Source organism: Lepidochelys kempii, chromosome 1 (assembly GCF_965140285.1).
Source record: "Lepidochelys kempii isolate rLepKem1 chromosome 1, rLepKem1.hap1, whole genome shotgun sequence".
Lineage (NCBI taxonomy): Eukaryota > Metazoa > Chordata > Testudines > Cheloniidae > Lepidochelys > Lepidochelys kempii.
The window spans coordinates 140,094,205-140,114,049 of NC_136380.1; the positions used below are offsets into that span (position 1 = coordinate 140,094,205).

General features: G+C 39.6%; 1 protein-coding gene across 4 annotated transcripts in view; it reads left to right on the top strand.

Annotated features, from left to right (window-relative positions):
* CDKL5 (cyclin dependent kinase like 5) overlaps positions 1-19,845 on the top strand; it is a 215,503-nt gene that overhangs the window by 170,746 nt on the left and 24,912 nt on the right. For all 4 annotated transcript variants that reach the window (XM_073356542.2, XM_073356532.2, XM_073356562.2 and 1 more), the window contains 3 exons: positions 6,641-6,721; positions 9,891-10,051; positions 13,238-14,267. In XM_073356542.2, coding sequence (XP_073212643.1) covers positions 6,641-6,721; positions 9,891-10,051; positions 13,238-14,267 — 1,272 coding nt within the window. The remainder of the gene's footprint in view (positions 1-6,640; positions 6,722-9,890; positions 10,052-13,237; positions 14,268-19,845) is intronic.

Below are 19,845 nucleotides of genomic sequence, written 5' to 3' on the forward strand. Positions count from 1 at the left end.
TGTCAGTTATTCCATTTGAAGACAGGAGTACTCTCCACCTGGACTCTCATCTTAAGCAAGTTCTTGGAGAGTAGAATCTGAATGAGGTTCAGTTTGTTCTAAAAATGCTCCTTTTTGGCAAAATGGTGGCCCCTTCTGGAGATCCTCTTGCATCTTGTTGAACTATAGCCTTGGCTACAATGGATTAATCCATCTAAGGTGTGCTCTGAGATCACATAGCAGACTTTCTATAAAAAATGTAACCCTGACACTGACAGCAGGCAACCACCAGTCTCGAAAGACAATGGTGTAAGCACCAAAGCAGTTCAGTTACTGTGGGTCATGCTACAGTATCACAGTGCCGGACTAGCGTATGAGATCTGCTGTGTTTTCCTATTTGTTCTCTTCACTTTCCTGCCCTCTCTTCAGCCCCTTTGACTCCCTAGTTTAGTGCAACCCTTCAGTGTGGCCTGTTGCTAGCTGCATCTGCCCAGCTTGTGGTATCAATGCTGAAAAGTTTAAGTCCCTCTTCAACCCGAGTCTCAATTGTCCCAGTGGCCTTTGAGCATCTGCAAGTTCTCCATACAGGAGATCCTTTGGAACGCATCCATTGTTCATCCAGTACAGATGACCAAGCCATGCAGATGGCCAAACCTATCACTGGTAAACCACTGTAAAATGAAAAAATAAAAATAATTTAAAGATTAATAGTGTTGAGACTGTGAAGATAGTAAAAAGAAAAGGAGTACTTGTGGCACCTTAGAGACTAACCAATTTATTTGAGCATGAGCTTTCGTGAGCTACAGCTCACTTCATCAGATGAAGTGAGCTGTAGCTCACGAAAGCTCATGCTCAAATAAATTGGTTAGTCTCTAAGGTGCCACAAGTACTCCTTTTCTTTTTGCGAATACAGACTAACACGGCTGTTCCTCTGAAACCTGTGAAGATAGTGAACATGTTCTTTTTATCTTCCCTCAAAGTTCACATAATAATGCAATTTGTGAACAATAATGCTAGTAGAACCAAAGAAGAAACAATGTAGTTTCTCTCCTATATGCTCAGAATTGCTGATCTCAAATGGAAAAATATTTATAAATTGTCTTTGGATAGAATTGAATTATTTTTAAAAAATCTGATAATATTTACAGTGAAGAAGCTTTACTAGAGCTCTGGACGTGAGTGAAGGTTGAAGAGTGCATATGAGAAGGTAGTACTTAAAAGTAGCTTTACAAGACTTCCTGCTCCGAGCCTGTTCATGCCAGGCACCCAGGGATAGATTCACAAAAAGGACATAGGCACCTAAAGTGGCAGTTAGGAGCCTAAGTCCCATAATCAGGCCCCACTGGGATTCACAAAACCCCTGCTCAGCAGCCTCTGAGCCCCGGAGGCACCTAAAATCGCTCAGTGCTTAAATTTTTGCAGTAACAGTTCTCTAGAATCTATATTTTTGCCTATGAGAATGCATGCTGCATCCCCCTGCCAGGCATCCAGACGATTAAGTCCCAAAGCTTGCCCAACGCGATGCACAAACTGGGAGCAGATAAGTATTTTTCCACCTAACTTGTCTGTGGGGTCCGATCTCGTAAGCTTCACCACACCTAAGTTTCTTTGTGAATCTAGCCCATAGTTCTCTAGGTCTTTCACTTTTTTTCCAATGACAACTGTGCTGTATTCTAAAATTTTCATACATTTTTGTATTTTGCCTTTACTTTTTTGTTGTTGTTGTTTCTTAGGAGATGCATCTTAATCTGTTAACTTAATTTTGTTTCTTTCTGGTATTCTCAAGTTATTTCAGCTCTTTAAAATATAGTTCAGCATTTTATATGAGCATACATTAATCATTGCTGATGTTCTTTGAGGGGGTACAGAATAAGTGTGAGTGCCAATGAATGCCAAGTATTCCATATTCACAGGATTTTTACTTTAATGCAGTTGCTCAAGCATTGGAAGAAAACAGAGTTTAATTTACATTATTGAAGTAGTTTATGGCAGGTTAATCTCACAATTACTGCTCATGTTAATGGAGACTTAATGCAAAACTTCCTGCACACTACTTTGGAAATTGTTCAGCTGTGTTCAACTGTTAACAGAATGTCTGTGTTTACCTCTACCAAATCCACATAGCTTTGAAAACTTACCCTATGATGTGTAAACAGTACTTACTGAACCATCACACTGTTCATAGGTTCATTATGTAATTTTGGCTATTATCGATATGCATAAAATACAACTAACACCATTATTGGTGTGTGACAGTAGAGTATTAAAAATACCTTTAATCTTAATTGTATAGTTCAGATGAGGTATGATTAGTGGTGCTAGACTCTGGCAGTTAAGTGCTCAATTCCTATTAGAAATCAACAGAAGTTGGTCACTTAAGTCCCTTAAGCCCACTTTAAGATCCCAACCTTAGATTCTGATACTGAAAATACTTACATTTTTAAACTTAGGCACGTTTAAGTTCTCCTTCAAGTGATTGTGCACATATACGTCCCATTGCAGGTGTATGTGCACTCAAGGCACTTGGAGTCAGAGATATTTGCCAGCAATACCACTAGGAGTCACACGTGCTCCATATCTCCAAACGCTCTCAGATGAAGGCATAAAATGGGTGTGTCTGCCACTTCCCTTTCAGTTCCTTCTCACTGTCCATGGGGAGAGTTGGAGTTCCCCATGGTATTTGCATTAGTTAGCCAGTGTTTCAAAATTCCTATAATGTACATAGTAGTAGCTACTTGATTTGCCTTGGTGAGGGCCAGGTGAGGGGGAAAATGCCCTATTTGTACCTCCTTCACCACCAAGACACAAAAAAGAGGGATTTCTGCCTCAAAGTTCACCTTATGAAAGACCATGTGTCCCATGTCGGAACTGAGCCCTGACCCCGAGGTAGCAGATTCAGAGTCCACGAGGAGCACCCCTCCCACTGCCATGATTCAAAGTGTAAGTCTGATGAGAAAGGTCACCCTTCGCCCTCCCCACTCACCTCCTTGAAGCGCTCCAAGCATTCAGTTGCTGACAAGTGCTCTAAGTATTGGTCTTCTCCTAAAAAAAAATTTTTCAGGAAGTCTGGTACCAGTTCAGGACACGACAAATCTAGGTACTCACCAGCTCTTGTATGAGGCAGCACAGTTGATTCCACCTGTTGAGACCGGTGTCTTCACCCTTACCGGCTCCCTCTCCCTCATTCCAGCCGATCAAGTCTATCTCAGTACCAATGTTTACCCTTTCACTACTCTCTATCTGCAGCCCTTCTTGTTGGTGAGGGATCTTCTATGTCTGCCCCCCAGCTGGTTCTACTTAAAGCAACTTTGGTGTCTTTGAAATCACTAACGCACTCAGCACCTGTTATGCCAGTAGCAGTCACTTTGTCTGAATTCCAACCACCTTGACCCGCAGTTTTGTTGGTCCTCCGGGTGTCTCCATTACACAGACCACCTCAAATCCCAGTGGGGACCACTCCTCTCTATTCCGTAGAAATCTATGTTTCTTCTTCGTTCTTTGAAGGAATCTGAATCACCTTCAAGGTCTTTTAGATCATCTTATAGATCTCCTACCAGGGTCAAGGGAACTGAAGGACCAAGACTGGTTTCTTTATGCTGGCTGGCTCCAGCATGTTTTCCCCCACTGTGAATGACTTGGATAATGCAATATCCTCCATGGTCTTATTGGTCTTGGGCTATCCCACATGACTTTTTGGGTGGTTACAGATGAAGCAAGATCAGAGAGCAATATTAACAATAATAAATAATAAAGTGGCCAGTCTTAATGATCTAGAAAAGCCCATATTACATATCACACTGATGCAGGTAGAGGTTCTGAATATGTTGGGTGGACTGTGCTATCTGAGATGCTATCTACTCATTATGACCGAGAAAGCCTTTCTTGACAACTTTTCTAGGTCATTGTGTTGTACATAAAGCAATTTGTCTTTGCCATCTTCTCTGTGTAAAAAGTTCAGGGATGTAACTTTTGCTTTCTATGATGGGCTGGACTAGGTCCAAAGGCCCCCTGGTGGAGACCTCAGGGTTCTGCCATACCCTAGGAAAGGAGCAGTGGAGAGGTCCTCCAAGTGTCCTACAGTGGTTGTAAGGAAGCAACCAGTCAAAGGGGCTGCTGGAACGGCCAATCAGGGGCCAGGGGGGCCCCGTAAAAAGGAGATGCAGAACAGAGCAGTAGTTAGTTGCTCTTTGGAGCTGGAGAATAAAGGATTGCATGCCTGGGTGGAAGAACAGCAGGACTATGGACAGCTAAGTCTGTTTGCAGGGACTGGGGGAGCAAGAGGTGTTCCTGGCTGGCTGTTAGGACTAAGCCAAAGACAGTTTGCTGGAAGGGACTGGAGGAGTAATGAAAGAAGTCCTGGCTGGCTTCTGGGACTGAGTAGGGACTGAGCCTGGGGAGGGACACAGAAAGATAGTGTCTCCAGGGAGGAAGTCCTAGGGATACAGCCCTATACCATGACTGGACTGGTTTAAAGACCGTGGACACACCTAACCAGGGGGGCGCTTGCAAGAAGTGGGTGCTGACCCTGTTACACTTGTCTATAAATATCCCATTATATACATTTCTGATTGTGCTGCTACTGATATTGAAGGATTGCTTTAGCTCAATGAAGATTAGAGGTTCTCAGTCATGGCTTTTTGAGTTCCCCTTCAGAAATTTAAGAGTACCTTCAAAAAAGGGCTGTGTGTGTGTGTGTGTAAATTTTTTTAATCCTTTTTACTGTTTCTCTGCTCATTTTCGTGTCCAGCCAAAGAGTTCTTAAGAGGGCCATTCTTGAGTCTTTACACATGTTGAATATTTTCTATATCAGAAAGATTAAATTATTTTTAACCAAGTACCAAACAGCACTCAGTAAGGTGGCCTGTACTATTGGTAATGATTATGTAAATACTGAGGTGCAGAAGTTCAGTCATTTAGGTCATGTTTGGGGGGATATGACTAGGGATAAACATCCCGTTTTTCATAGCATCAACTTAGTTCACTGGAGCTCAACTAGTTTTAGCTACTTGACCCCTGCCTTTTCCCTTTCCTTTGTATCATTCCCACCTCACCCACACAACTCTTGTCTACTCAAGCTTTCGTTGTCAATAAACAGCAGCGACAAGAAATTGTGTGTGTTGATGGTTACATATTGGTTTTTATTTTTAGTACTGGGAACATTTCAAGTTAAGTAAATTATTCCTGGAAACTCCTGTCCTCCCAGTAATGAAACTCCATACTATTAACATTAGCTATTTAGAAGAGTCACTTTCACACTCTTGCATACTATGTCGCAACAAGAAAATAACTTTAAAAGATTTTTGATACAATCAAAATTTAACCAGTATATTCATTCTCTCTCTCTCTCTCTCATTATTTATCAAACATAATTTTCACACTTCTGGAAAAGAGATTGAACCTGCAAAAGCTAGCCCTGAGTCTTGCACTCCTGAGAATTAGTTGTGTGCATTTTGAAAATCCAAGAAGCATAACTTACTGCATTTATGGTTCTTTTCATTACCCTAATACCAGGAAAAGATCTTATCCATAATACTGTAACTTTCATGAAAATTACACCCCTTCTGTTAAGTTACCATTTCTCTGCTCATTTTCAGGTCTGTCTAAATGTCTACCATTGGTGAGGTTCACTTTTTAAAATTGTTATTGTTATAGCCCTTTCTTGGATGATGCAATCATATTTTTCACCTCTGTGTTCTCTAAGCTCTCATAAAAACCTATAAGGCCCCACTTTCACACTTCAGATAACAGTGATGAGCCTCGTATGAGAACCTGCGATTTACTTTCCCCATCTTCAAAGCATCCATGTCTCTCTTTTCCATTTTTCTGGATAATGGGGTCTGGGCTTGGACATAGCCTTTGATTGGTTTTTGCAAGAGCCTAATGGACAATACCCTCAGGGTCTGTGTTTACTGCATCTGTACAGTTGCCAACCCTAGACCAGCTAGAGTTAAGGGAGTGATATTGAGTCTTAACACATTACAATATGGGAAATTATGCAACCAGTAGTCTGCTGAGATCCAACAAAATTAGTTCCAGAAGGTTCTTGGTAGACTTAATACTTGGAAAGAAGATTGGTTGTTCTATTTCTAGGTGATCTTTTTTACCCAAAAAAATTCCAAGTAATCTGTTTAATCCTTTATTAATTAATTCAATACCATTCATGCTCAAAATGGGATTATTTTCAGGTCAAATTAGAACATTTTGGAATAATACCTATGTTCATCTTCCTTGTACTTCTCCCATTATTAGCTTGTTTATACCTTCCATATTTCTATCAATCGTAATGCAGCGACAGCCATTTGTATATCTAACTGGATTATTTTAGTCACTGATAAGAAGATCTAGTTGAATATCTTGTTCCCCAAGGATAGCTTCCCTTGCTCTGTTTGATTGAATGGACTGTTGTACATATGGGTGTATCAACAGAAAATTGTCTCTTTAATGCTATTGTTGTGTGGTGTTTCAGGTACCACTGTGTCCACTTTAATGCACCTGTTATTTCACATGATACCCCTTTGACTTCCTTCTCTTGCTACTACCTACTCTCTTTTGGTGTCTACTGGTTTGACAGAACAAGCAGTGTCTAAGTCACTTCCCTTTATACAAATGTTTTGGTGATTTACAGACACTGTACATTTATGCTATATTCTTATTTTTACAGTTCCCAGCAGTCAGCCATCCTCAGTCTTTGGAGAGAAGATATTTAGGAATTTTAAGTGGTGTTTTGCTTGACCTTATGAAGGTAGGAAAAACCTGCATTATTTGTTTGTGTATATTATATAGGCAAAGTTTGCAGTGACCACTAAATTTATATTCCCTAATACATTCCTTTTTTAAAAAGAATCTTCTGAACTTGTTTTGATAAACTTTAACAACCTCCACTGTTTCCAGAAGATCTTTGATATTTCCTGGGGGAAAGCCCTGAGGTGAAAAAAAATACCTTTTGCTATTGCCTTGAAATTCTGTTCAGATTTGGCTGAGTTGTAATCTGCTGAAAATCTTCATTTCCCTGTTCTGTATTATACTTGTTACTGCCTGATTTTGGCAACATGCCAAAAACAGTGCACATTCCAAGCTTGGGTCCCTACCATCACTGCAGCACGATACACTGTACTGTGAATAGTTAGGAGCCGAAACTCAGCCTGGCTGATGTTGGAGCAGCTGTTCTAGCAGAGGTGGAGTGTGAACCATCTTGGCTCCTGTCAACCACCCTCCCTTCTCAGCATTGTAACTGATGGGGCACTACATGAGACAGGAGACCTTTTCCCTTCCTCACCTCCCACCCCCACTTGATGGGAGTGAGATGGGAATTCCTGAAGCAGAGACAAATACAAATAATTCATCATGGTAACCAAGATAGCATGAGTTCTAAACTCATCTTGAGACTCAAGGGCCCAAATCTCATCCATTGAGCCATACTGCCTTTCAGAAAAGAGTTGCTCATAGCTTTATCCTTTTCTGTGGAGTCTAAAATTGGGCTACTTAGGCATAATCCACTCTCTGTCTTGTGCATCCCCCTTTAGTGGCTGCTTCAAAGAGGATAACAGTTTTTTCCTATTGTTAGCTAATGTATTAGCGGAAGCACAATTGGTAGCAGTCTGTGTTGCAATGCTGAGGACTGAAACGCAGTGGTCATGATGCATGATAGGAAGGGTGTTTGTCATAAAATTTGTCTTTACCCATCTTCTTTCTTATAACTTTTTTTTTGTATGTTCTTTCCTAGATCTTTGTCATTTGGGTTGCAAAATGAAGCACTTAAAAATTAAGAAATGCCAGAATTAAAGTTGTCTGTGAAACTTTAATTCTATCTTTCTTGTGTGTATTCATGGGCATTATGATATGGGTTTTAATTATATGACCTCCTATTATCTTTTCCACAGGACTCTTACCTCATTCAGTGCACGGAGTGGGTGGTTCTCAGGGGTTGTTCAGAGAATGAGGTTGTTGTCTGTAGAACCCATGGAGGTTAGAAGTGTGTAAAGAATGGGACTGTGGATTGCAAGAGGAGAAATGATGGTTTTGTGGTTAAGGCAGGTGAATGCTACACAGGAGAATTCACTTATATCCATGCCTCTACTGCAGACTTCCTAAGTGGTGCTGGGCAAATCACTTGAAACAGAATTTTGACATGTAGCCCCTATTTCTATGTGCCTCAGTTTCTACATGCCCAGACACCTGGATGCCCAGTTGAAGCTATGGATTTTCAGCCCCTCTGGAGTAAAGGGCTGTGTCTGGAGCAATGAGCACTATGGTGGGAGTCCAGTGGCCCTCAGTTCTAACCCTCGCTTCACCAGTGAATTGCTGTATTGGCCTCAGGCTCTTTGCCTTACTTTCCCCATCTGTAAAATGGGGGAGAATAATACACTCCTCTCACAGGGGACTTGTGAAGAAAATTCATTAGTATTTGTGAGGCAGTCCAATACTGTACTGATGAGAGCCATAGAAAAGATCAGAAAAAATTAATTATTCAGTGCATCGTATGGTGCGTAGTACAGGCAAGTCTACGCATTGTACTATGAGGATAAAAAGAAGCCTCATTTCCTGAGCACCATCCATCCTGTGCACTGAATGAAGCAAGGGTCCTGTGGAGGAAAAATAGCATGTGGTCGTGTAATTAACAGGGTGTTACACACACACACACACACACACACACACGCTGAATTAAGGTTGCACAGGCACTTGATTCTGTCACTTCCTAACTTTTAAGTGGTTGACGATGCAACATGAATAACTTTATTTTAATATAGGTTTTGTTTTGTGTTGTATGTATGTATGTATTTATTTATTTATTTCGAAAAAGGTAAGGGATGCAGAAAGATAAATTATGAATATAATACATTTATCCTCACTGATGATAGTATATGTTCTGTTGAGTCAATAATTGCTAAGTGTGGCTCTGATCCTGCAAAGACTTATGCATGTGTTTAACTTTAGTTTCCATGAGATTACTCACTGTTTGTAGTGAAACAACTTTACATGCTCTGAGTAATATGTTTGCCTTCATGATCCATCATGGTATGTATTTGTTCTAAGTATGAAACACAGATAGCCTTAGGATATCTTACTACTTTTTAGAAGCTGTATTTTTATATAAATTACCAATAACTGTTGAAGGATAAAGGAGAACATAGAAATAATACGTTCTCTGTTCATAGTAGACAAAATGTCCTATTTTAGTTCAGGCATGAGTATTGTGTTTGCTTATCATATTAACTTACCACAACTACTAATATATTTCTTACAGAACTTGTGTGAATAGCAGTCATCATATGTTGCAAGTTAGTCAACCCAGTTAGTTTCTAACTTTATAATTAAATGTTCATTCTCTAAATATCAGAAACGGTGTCTGTCTTCAGAAATAGAACAAACTTCACAAAACTATCATAGGAATTTCCTTCTGACTACTGTAGATGAATTCCTGAAAAGCGTTAGTGAAATCATAGCCCCATGAAACAATGACAAAAATCCCTACATTTCTCTGTGTGTGTGTGTGTGTGTGTGTGTGTGTGTGTAAAGTTTTAAAGCATATTTTTATAAATAGCAAAGCTCTTTGAATGAACTTTATCAAACCTCTTTTATTATGTGTCATTTTTGTGTGTATGTTTATTGCTTCTGAAAGCGTAATTGTTCTTCGCTCTCACACTTCCATGGCTTTACCTTGCAATTAGAAAAAAGGAACTGAGTTTCTTAGAGACCTGTGCAGCTCAATATTGAGATGAGTTTAATACAATATAAATGGAGTGATGATTTGCTGTTAAATGGTATATTAATATAACTGCAAATTATTCTTGCAGTTGCACATAATAATCTCACCGAAACTATTGAGATGAAAATGTTATTGAGCTACAAGATTTGCTGTGACTGGTTTAAATACTAATACTTGTTTAAAACCCAGACTTTGTTTTCCAAAGAACTTGCTGAAGCTGGATCCAGCAGATAGATACTTGACAGAGCAATGTTTGAACCATCCTTCGTTTCAAACTCAGAGACTCTTGGATCGTTGTGGAAGTTCACCTTCACGGTCAGCTAAGAGAAAACCTTACCATGTAGATACCAACACATTATCTAACAGGTAAATACAGTAACCAGATCCTCATCAGCTTCATTTGTTACATTTAATGAGTAAGTTTCTTTCAGGTTTAAATATTAAATCATCTTCACAAAAAGAACACATGTTGTCTGATAATTTTGTCATATTGGTATTATTTTCTATATCTAAGCTTAACAGGAGAGATGAAGCCAGTTCATCCCTAAAACATACTTCTTCCACACTCACTTTTGGTAATTGATTAAAGATAAGTTAAAGGCCCAATTACATAAAATAAAAAAAAATTGTGTGTGTATATATATATATATGTGTGTGTGTCTTTTTTTTGTAATTGTAATAAAAATATGGGGCTGATAGCACTGCCTGTTAAACATGCCCAACACTCCCCATTATAAGTCTCTGTTTTCAGTTGCTTGTCAAACTTCAACCATTCAAGCTGAAACTTTGTTTTCTAGGTGTCTGCCTGTGGCTGATATTTTTTTTGAAAAATTCAGCAAAAATGGTTCAGCCATTTCTGATAATGAGCCTAGGGTTTGCCCATGTTAAAAAAAATTGCCTTGGAGCAGAGACTTAAAATTTGGAAGAGGGGTGGCATTTGTGACAGGGATGTGCCTTTTGTTGTTCCTGTGAAAATCCACCGAAATTTGGCCAGTACATAAGCCTCTGAAAAACTACATTTCACACATGATCAAGTATAGAGTTCTGAGATGTTAGAGACAAGGTGGTTGAGGTAATATCTTTTATTGGACCAATATAAAAGGTTGTTACAAGGAGAGAGAAAATTTTTCTTCTTAACCTCTCTGGGTAGAACAAGAAGCTTAAATTGCAGCAAGGGCAGTTTACGTTGGACATTAGGAAAAACTTCCTAACTGTCAGGGTAGTTAAGCACTGAAATAAATTGTCTAGGTAGGTTGTGGACTCTCCATCATTGGAGGTTTTTAAGAGCAGATTATGCAAACGCTTGTCGGGGATGGTATAGATAATATTTAGTCCTGCAATGAGTGCGGGGACTGGACTAGATGACCTCTCGAAGTCCCTTCCAGTCCTACGAGTCTATGAACTTCTCAGTGAAAGACATTACCTCACCCATCTTCTCTTTCTAATCTCCTGAGACTGACATGGCTACAACACCACTGCAAACATTAGATTTTTGGCAGCTAGATTCCCTGGAGATTTTATCTGATCTGGGCATGCTCCAGCCTGGGCCTGAGCAGGACTCTCTCTACAATAGCAGCTGAGGGCTGGTGCTGGGTCTAGATACCTGAACTGGGAGCAAGGGAGACAGACTCTCCTGTGCTCTCAATAATCCCCCTGTTGGGTCCAAGCAGTGTGGAGGAGGAAGCTGTCTGGTTCAAATACACAGGGGATAAGAGCCAGACCTGCCGTGATAGGGAATAGATTGGGAAAAAGAGACTGGGTGGCGGGTGGGTAAGATTGGGACTGGAATCCAGGGAGGGAAATGGGCTTTGGGGGTGGTCTGGGAGTTAGTAGTTGGGATAAGGGTGAGATCAGCTGTGGAGCTGGGCAGGAGACTGGGACTGGCTGCACAACAAGACTGGGACTGAGAACAATGCACAGGCAACCTTAATCTTGGCATTTCCTCACTTTTGAGTGCTTGATTTGGCAATTTTAATGTTCTTTTAACATAGTTTTTGGTGTGCAATACATAATATACATCTAAACTATGAAATGATGATCATAGCCCAAAATTACTCATTACTCTTAGGTTATGATTCATTTTGTGTGAATATTTGAAGCGAATTCAACTAGTAAATTAGAAATCTGAAATTATTTTTTAAAAAAGAAAAGACCTTTTATATTTTTTTAATTGTTTTTGTGAATAAAGGACTTGTATCTACTTTTTTAAATAGCCCTATAATATGTGATATTGATCAGTCCTTCTCTCTTAAAAGTTTGATCATGTAAATCTAATTTATTTGTAAGTGAAAGAGATTAAAAAAATAAACCGCATTATAAGCATTTAATTCCATAAATGCTTTTAACTCTGTTGTGGAAGATGCTAGATAAAAATAGACATCATATGCCAATGTGTAAGAATATATGCATAGCATTTTATATTTCATACCTTTAGACAGATGGGGCAGATGGATGAGGGAGCTCCAGTCAAAAGCAGGGTCCTTTGTTGTGATTGACGCTAGGAGTTCTGGAGGATAGGCATTTTCCCTAGTGGCACCCTTCCAAAGGTACACAGAGCAGTGATTGATCTCCTCTAGATCTTAGACCATCTGCAGTCACAGGCCTTTTCTCTTGCACGCCTCATACGATCCACTGAAATTGAGCACCTGTATTCTTCACTTTGAGATCTGGGACAGCAAAGTTCATCTTCTGTAACCATCTGAGATGTGCAGGAGAGAAACTCTGTTGTTCTTATAGGTGCCTAGGAGATCTCCTCTTCTCCTGTTCTGCTCCTCTTGTGCACTTTTGAAGGCATGATGTGGAAGAGATAAATCTAGCCCTATAAAAAAACTTTGTGCCCAGTGCATAAAATTTCCCATGTCAACCTGATTAAAGCTTTCAGGACTCCTTCTATTTCTTATATTTTAAAAAAAGTTAGTTTAAGGTTGCTGAAGTAGTTATTATAACCCTATGCAAAATACATAACTAGATAATGAAAGCATTACCATAAAATTCTAAGCATAAAAAGGATAGAAATAACCAGTTACAATTATTTGCATAAAAATTGTATCACCTTTTCAGTCTATCCATTGTTTGACAGCACTGATTTGGCACTTCACCCTGCACATTTCAATAATTGTTACATCTCATATATAAGATGTACTCAAGAACTGTTTCACCAGAACATAGCTATTCATCTCCTGCCCCTTTCTCCCCCCCCACCCCCCAGTTTACATACATTAGTGCTGTAGATATTGAAAGGATTCAAAGCTGCTGTTGGAATGTATAAGTTATGTTTAAAAATGTATTGTCATTAACTAATTGTACAAATTAGAAGCAAAAATTTGGCTATCAGGACGTTGTTAATAATACATTGCAAATTTATTTGTTCTAGGTATTTGGGATGGCGGAATTCCAGGTGCCTAATTTGCAGTATTTAAATCACCACCGTTAAATTATCTCTCAGTTTTGAATTGAGTACTCCATTTAGAAATTAGGGTATTTTATTGAAGTTGAGAGTGATTAGTATGTATGGTACGGTGTTAATCCTTGTTCATATGCTTTTTAATGTAGAAATCAAGCCAGCAAAAGCTCTGCTGTGCAGTCACATCACAGATCGAATAGCAAAGATATGCAGGCTCTAGGGGCCGGACTGCAAAGAGGAGAAGAGGTTCTTCCAGCAAATGAAAGCTTTCTAAATGGAAATCTTCCTGCAGCTGCACATAGTCCAATGCATACAAAAAAAACAAGCAACCTACCTGGATCTGGCAACAAGGATCTAGCCAATAACAACATACCACATCTTCTCAGTCCAAAGGAATCAAAGGCAAAAACAGAGTTCGATTTTAATTTGGACCCAAAAGCTTCTGATGGTCCAGGTACAAAATACCTGAAGTCAAACACCAGATCTCAGCAGAACCGGCACTCGTTTATGGAAACTTCTCAAAGCAAAACTGGCACGCTGCAGCCAAGTGAGAAACATACTCGCCACAGCTATATTGATACTATTCCCCAGTCTTCAAAGAGTCCCTCCTATCGGACAAAGTCAAAGACTCATGGGGTTCTAACAGATTCGAAATCTGTGGGTAATCTTTCTGAGGCCAGGGCTCAAATTGCAGAACCAAACAGCAGTAGGTATTTTCCATCAAGCTGCTTGGACTTGAATTCTCCTACCAGTCCTACTCCTCCCCGCCACAGCGACAATAGAACTTTACTCAGTCCTTCGGGAAGGAATAACCGAAGTGATGGTACCCTGGATTCCCGAAGACCGCCAACGAGACATTCCAAAACCATGGAAGAGTTGAAATTGCCAGATCACATGGATGGAAGCCATTCACATTCATTATCTGCCCCACATGAATCATTTTCATATGGTCTAGGTTACACAAGTCCCTTTTCCTCACAGCAGCGCCCTCATAGACATTCCATGTATGTGAGCCGAGACAGAGTGAGGTCCAAGGGCTCAGAGGGTGGCTTAAGCGTAGGGCAGGGGATGGCAGCCAGAGCAAACAGCCTGCAACTGTTATCTCCACAGGTGCAGCATAGGTCACTCACACGATCTGTTGGCTCTTCACGGGAAGACTGTACAGAAGATACTAATAGGGTTAGTTTGAAATGTTGCCTATTGAAGAAGGTTGTTTTCTTTCTCTGTATTTCTTGCATGCATGTAGGCTCAGATGGTCAAAAGTGGCCTCTAATTTTGTATGCTTTTTCTGTATTTTTTTTTTTTTACTTCAAAAGAAGGAAGGTTGGATTTTCGGAGGTGCTGAGGTATCCACCATTCAAAATAAGAGGGCACTTTTAAAAATTTGGGCCACAATGAAGCATACAGTCACGTCTAGCAAAATACTGAAAATGTGAGAACAGTCAAGTTGTGTAAAATCATGTGATTTGATAAGTGGTTACTGAACCAGTGTTTATTCTAATTGATGTAATTTTTACAAGATTATTTTTCTTAATTTTCTATATTTGGATTTTGTAGCATGCCTTACTGCTGTAAATACAAATCTTAAACATTTCTGAAATGGGATTTTCTGTCGCTTAACCTGCAGCATGAGTTTGATACAGTGGTCACTGTTAAAAAGTCAGCATTTGCTAACAGTTGTGACAGTATGGTATCTGAGATACTGCAGTATTTCTCTACACTAAGGGTATATCTACACTGCAGTTGTGAGGTGTGATTGCAGCCCGTGGAGATCTACCTGAGCTAGCTTGCGTAACAGAAGCAGTGAAGCCACAGCAGGCACAGATGGCTCCATGAGCTAGCCCTGCCTGCCAAAGGCCCTGCATACATACTTGAGTGGCCATCGCCCGTGCAGTCTTTCAGACTTCCCAATTGCAGTGTTGATCTATGCCTAATATAATAAATAACTGGGGTATGTGAGAGACTGTAGTGTGGAAATTGTTAATAAATGGTAACTCCTCAATGGTGATCCCTGTATGTGTCTCAAACCCACCTGTCGAGATTGATAATTTACATAGTCTGTGCAGAACCATCTCCTCTCACTCAGCTTTTACACTGCCCCTTTCTAGTCAATGTGAACTGAGTTTATTTTGGTTATGCACTTCACAGATATGGTATCTCTCTGTGGAGACCATAGTCTAGCCTTAATTTGTGTATTATAGATCTTCTCCAAAGAATGGGCCAGATTCTGTGCTGATTTGATTCTTTATTCAATCCTGTTGACTTCATTGAAAGTACACATGGTTGTAAATCGGTACAAAATGTGTCCCAAAATCTTTTTTTTTTTTAAACTTGATACTGTTCTTGGAGATTTTTGCAAAGTTGGACAGCAATATGGTGCAAAGAGAAGCACTTACATACAATGAGCATTTTACATAAGTACCTGCAAATATAAGCAGCATGGTGAATTCTAAGGAAATTTAAAAATGGTTTGCGATTTGTTGACAAATTTGAAAGGGTTCCGAAAAGAGCTACAAGAATGATTCAAGGTCTAGAAAATATGCCTTATAGTGAGAAACTAAACAAACTCAATCTATTTAGTTTATCCAAGAAAAGGTTAAGAGGTGACTTTATCATGGTCTACAAGAACCTACATGGGGGTAGAGATCTCCAGGCCAATAGAAAAGGCCTAAAAAGATCCAGTTGTTAGGAGCTGAAGCTAGACAAATTCAGACTAGACGAGGTTCAAACTTTTTAAATAGTGAGGGTAACTAACCATTGGAACAAATAACCTAAGGGTATGGTGGATTCTCTGTCACTTGAAGTCTTTAAATCAAGACTGGATATCTTTCTAAAAGATATGCTGGAACTCAGACAAAAGTTATGGGCTTGATGCATAAATTATTGGGGGAGGTTCTTTGGCTTGTGTTATGCAGAAGATCAAACTAGATCATGGTGTTCCCTTCTCAGTTTAAAATATGTGAATCTATGAAATATTTATAATAGAAAGGTTTAGGAATATATTCAAGGATGGCATGAGATTAGACAAACTTTTTTATGCATCTCTGTCAATTCCAATATTTAATGAAATTGCCCTTTAATTCCTGTTTAACCATTGCCATCCTTATCCATCTGCTGAATTCTGTCAGCTGAGGGGACAGCATAAAGTTTAATATATATCTGGGGTACAGCCGTTTTTAAAATTCTGTACCATGTAATCATGCATATCCAGCTATTTGAGATGTATTTGGTTGCCTGGTTATTCCAATCTGTGCTTGATTCCCCATTACACAGTATCTAATAATAGTAGTTGAAATTTATTGAGCACTTCACATGTTCAGATCACTTCACAGTGACTTATTAGTCCTCCCAGCCCACTTTTCAGGCAGGTACATAGGGAAGATGTAGGATTCCCGGTTTACAGATGTGGAATGCGAAACAGAAAGGTGACATGATTTCCCTAATGACACCCAGCAAGACATTGGCCAAGGTTGGAACCACCTGATGCTTGTCCCTCCATGCCAGGATGCTTCCCAGCCATGCTATGTCTTTCTGTATCTTTCACTCTTTGCTTGATAAGGAAGGAGCCATCAATTAGGCATTCTTAATTGTCTATAAATTGAAAGTTTCTCTGTTCCTGGGTGTGTTGGATCTCTCTGAGAGAGAAATAATATTTGCTGATGCACCAATTCTTAAAGTAATACAACCCTCTTTCTAGAAATCATATTAATACAAGTTTTTGTATACTTACTACATCATCTCAGACATGATTGCAGTAGGAGAAGCCCTTCTGTTCCATGGATGTCGGCAGGCATGACAGCTGTGAACTATTTTAAAAGAAAAGTAACATTTAAAATGGTGCTGCAGTAGATGCTTTGCAAAGTTAGGTTTTATTTCCCCCGTGAGTGCTCATTTTCAAGCTTGCATTTCAGTTCAGCTGGTTTTAGTCATGATCACGCAGTCAGTATAATAGTTACTGAAACAGAGCAGTGGTTTCCACAATTCAGTGACAGGGTATTTCCCGATGCTAGCTTATATTTTTATTCTGTGATTTAGTAGTATCTTTTACAGTGAGTCTTATTGCAGTGAATGTTAATTCAATAAGTAATTTTAATGGTATTTCACATTGTGTGGAGACAGAGTGTAATTATCAAATCATTTTTGTCTTTTGACAACCAGTTGACAAATGCATATTTTAGTTAGGAAAAATGTTATGCCTTCCATCTCTATTGCATTGATTCATTTTGGCTTGGTTAGGAATGTCTGTCTGGGTTGGCAGTTTCTAATTCATTTGGTATGCTTTTGTCTCTTAAGGAGAACATTTTCAAACCTGAATATCTCAAGTAAGGTTTCTAAATCCATATTTAGGCAAAGTAAAGGTGTAAAGGAATAAAAGTGACTTCATTTTTCTGAGTTGCTGAGCCCTCATAAATCTCCCTGATGCTAATAGAACTTAATGGTGCCCATTACCTTTTGAAAATCTGGCAATTTTTACTTACATGCTTAAATATGGATTTAGGAGCCTAGGTTTGAACATATTAATCCAAAGTAAGAGTTAAATACCTTTTATGCTCTCTCCTGCTCCTCCCCTTATATTGAGGTACAATATCAAGATAAAGTTAAAATGGATTTGTAAACTATTATGGTCAGAAAATTCAGTCATAAGGAACAAGGATAGTGAATGTCAGGAAGTTTATAAATTCTCAGATCTCTTGAACTATTGTTTGTTTTCACAGGGTTGACAAAACTAGTTAGAATTCATAAACATTTTTTGATTGTACAAAGTAATTTTTTCCAAAACTTCAGGGTGGGGGATTTGGTGGAGTGGGGTGGTCAGGTCAACTGTATTTTCGTTAAGGAAAGCCTGTGCTCTGTATTAAAAGAACTGTTCCCCAACGCTCTTTGCTCAAAAGCTGAGTTGAGCACAAATTTGTCTTATATACTTTATCAAATGTTCAGATTTTTCTTTTCCCCGCCCTCTCTCTCTCTCTGTCTCTCTCTGTTTTCTGAATTTCCTTTTAGCAATTTCCTTTCCTCTTCCTGTTAGCTGTACAAGGTCTGTTTAAAGGGAAAATACCTTGCTTGTCTGTCTTTTAGATGTCACTAAGTCCTTTGGTGGGAGGAAAAAAGTCAGATTTTAGATAGTAGCTTTTGGGTTGTTGTTTAAGTCCACTTTTTGGATGGGTATTTGTTTTTATTTTGTGTTTTGTTTTAAAAGATGAACACGAGAGAGAAAAAGAATAGGAAAGATAAATGACATCTTCTGTCTCTCTCACTTGCAGTTTAACTGCTGAAAAATCACGGGTACATCAAACAAGAAGCAACCTTATCAGGCATTTTAGCACCTTGCAAACTTTTAGCAGAATCAGGCTGTAGTTTAAGGCATGTTTTTAGCTTGCCTTTCTTGTAACAGCAGTGTTGCAGAATATACTTACCTGGGCTTACTAAACCAAATTTTATTAGATAGCTGGCAGGATAGAAGGAAATGGGCAAGAGGAAAATGAGGTCGGGAAGGAAATTTAGTAACCTAGGGGGGAGTCAATAGCAGGAACCTTAAATTCACATCCTAAATATTGCTAAGGATCTAACTGACCCACTGGCAGTAGGGGTATCACCTGGTTATCTCTTCTCACAGGGTCTGGCTAGAACATCTTTCCAAATCAGAACATAATTGGTGGTAAATTTCTGGGTCCAAGCAGATTCTGGCAATTGGGGGCCATAGGCACATCATGACATAGGGTTCCCCTATAGTTCTGTCCCTGTGGCCCCACTCCAAGAATGTCTCTTTCTGTGCTTGGAGAAACTGGGGCAGCAGCATCGAGCTTCCTTCTCCCCCACCAGGAATGGCAGCATGAGGCCCCTTTTCTCCTGTGGAGAAGCAATGTGGCAGCAGGATGCCCCGCCCTCCCAGTACTTACAGCTTGGTTGCTGAGGTATTTGGGTGAATGAGCAGAGCCCTCTGCACTTTTCTCTCCTGATACATATACAATCCTCTATTGAAGGTGTCATGGCAGCTCCTCACACACACACCCCTGCCACCCACAGCAGCAGATCTTAGAGTTAATAACTCCACTGAGATACATTCATTAGTTCACCGTCTGAGAGCCGTTATTTCAGGCTGTCAGGCAAACATTGCTCCATTGGTTACACTTGGGTCATGTTATCAAATATTCTTCACAACCATAACAGCCAGAGACTTCTTTTTTTTTTTAAATGAAAGCTAAGATTCTGGTGTAATCACGTAACTCCAGAACCTGGGACCCTAGGCATAAGCCTCTAGTGCCTCTGCCTTAATCCATTCCTGGTGACTGACCTCCATTACTGTGAGGCTGATTGACATGCAACACCAGTAGTCATCTGCTCACTCCTTCTTCCCAGCAAGTTGTCACATAGCCTCAAGAAAAGCCATGTACAGAGTGGGGTGGCAGCCTTGCTCTATCAAAATCAACCAACCAACATGCCTGTTTGGTGATTGCCTGTATTCGTCTCCAGATTTGTAATCACACCAAAAGCCTTGAAAATCCCGAAGCATTTCTTCCAGTTTAAACACATCTAGTGTGTGCCAATCTGGGTTTGCAATTTTTGCTTATTTTATAAACAGTTTTATGTGACAGATTGAGCAAAACTTTTGTTACTTTTTATGTCCTGCTTTCGACAATTTAAGACTTTAACCTGGTGTCCAGGACTCTGCACAATGCCTCTTCTAAGCAAAATGCAGTGATGTTTTAGTTGCTCTCTAGAACCCACAATGATCAATGAATTCAAAACTAACTATAAG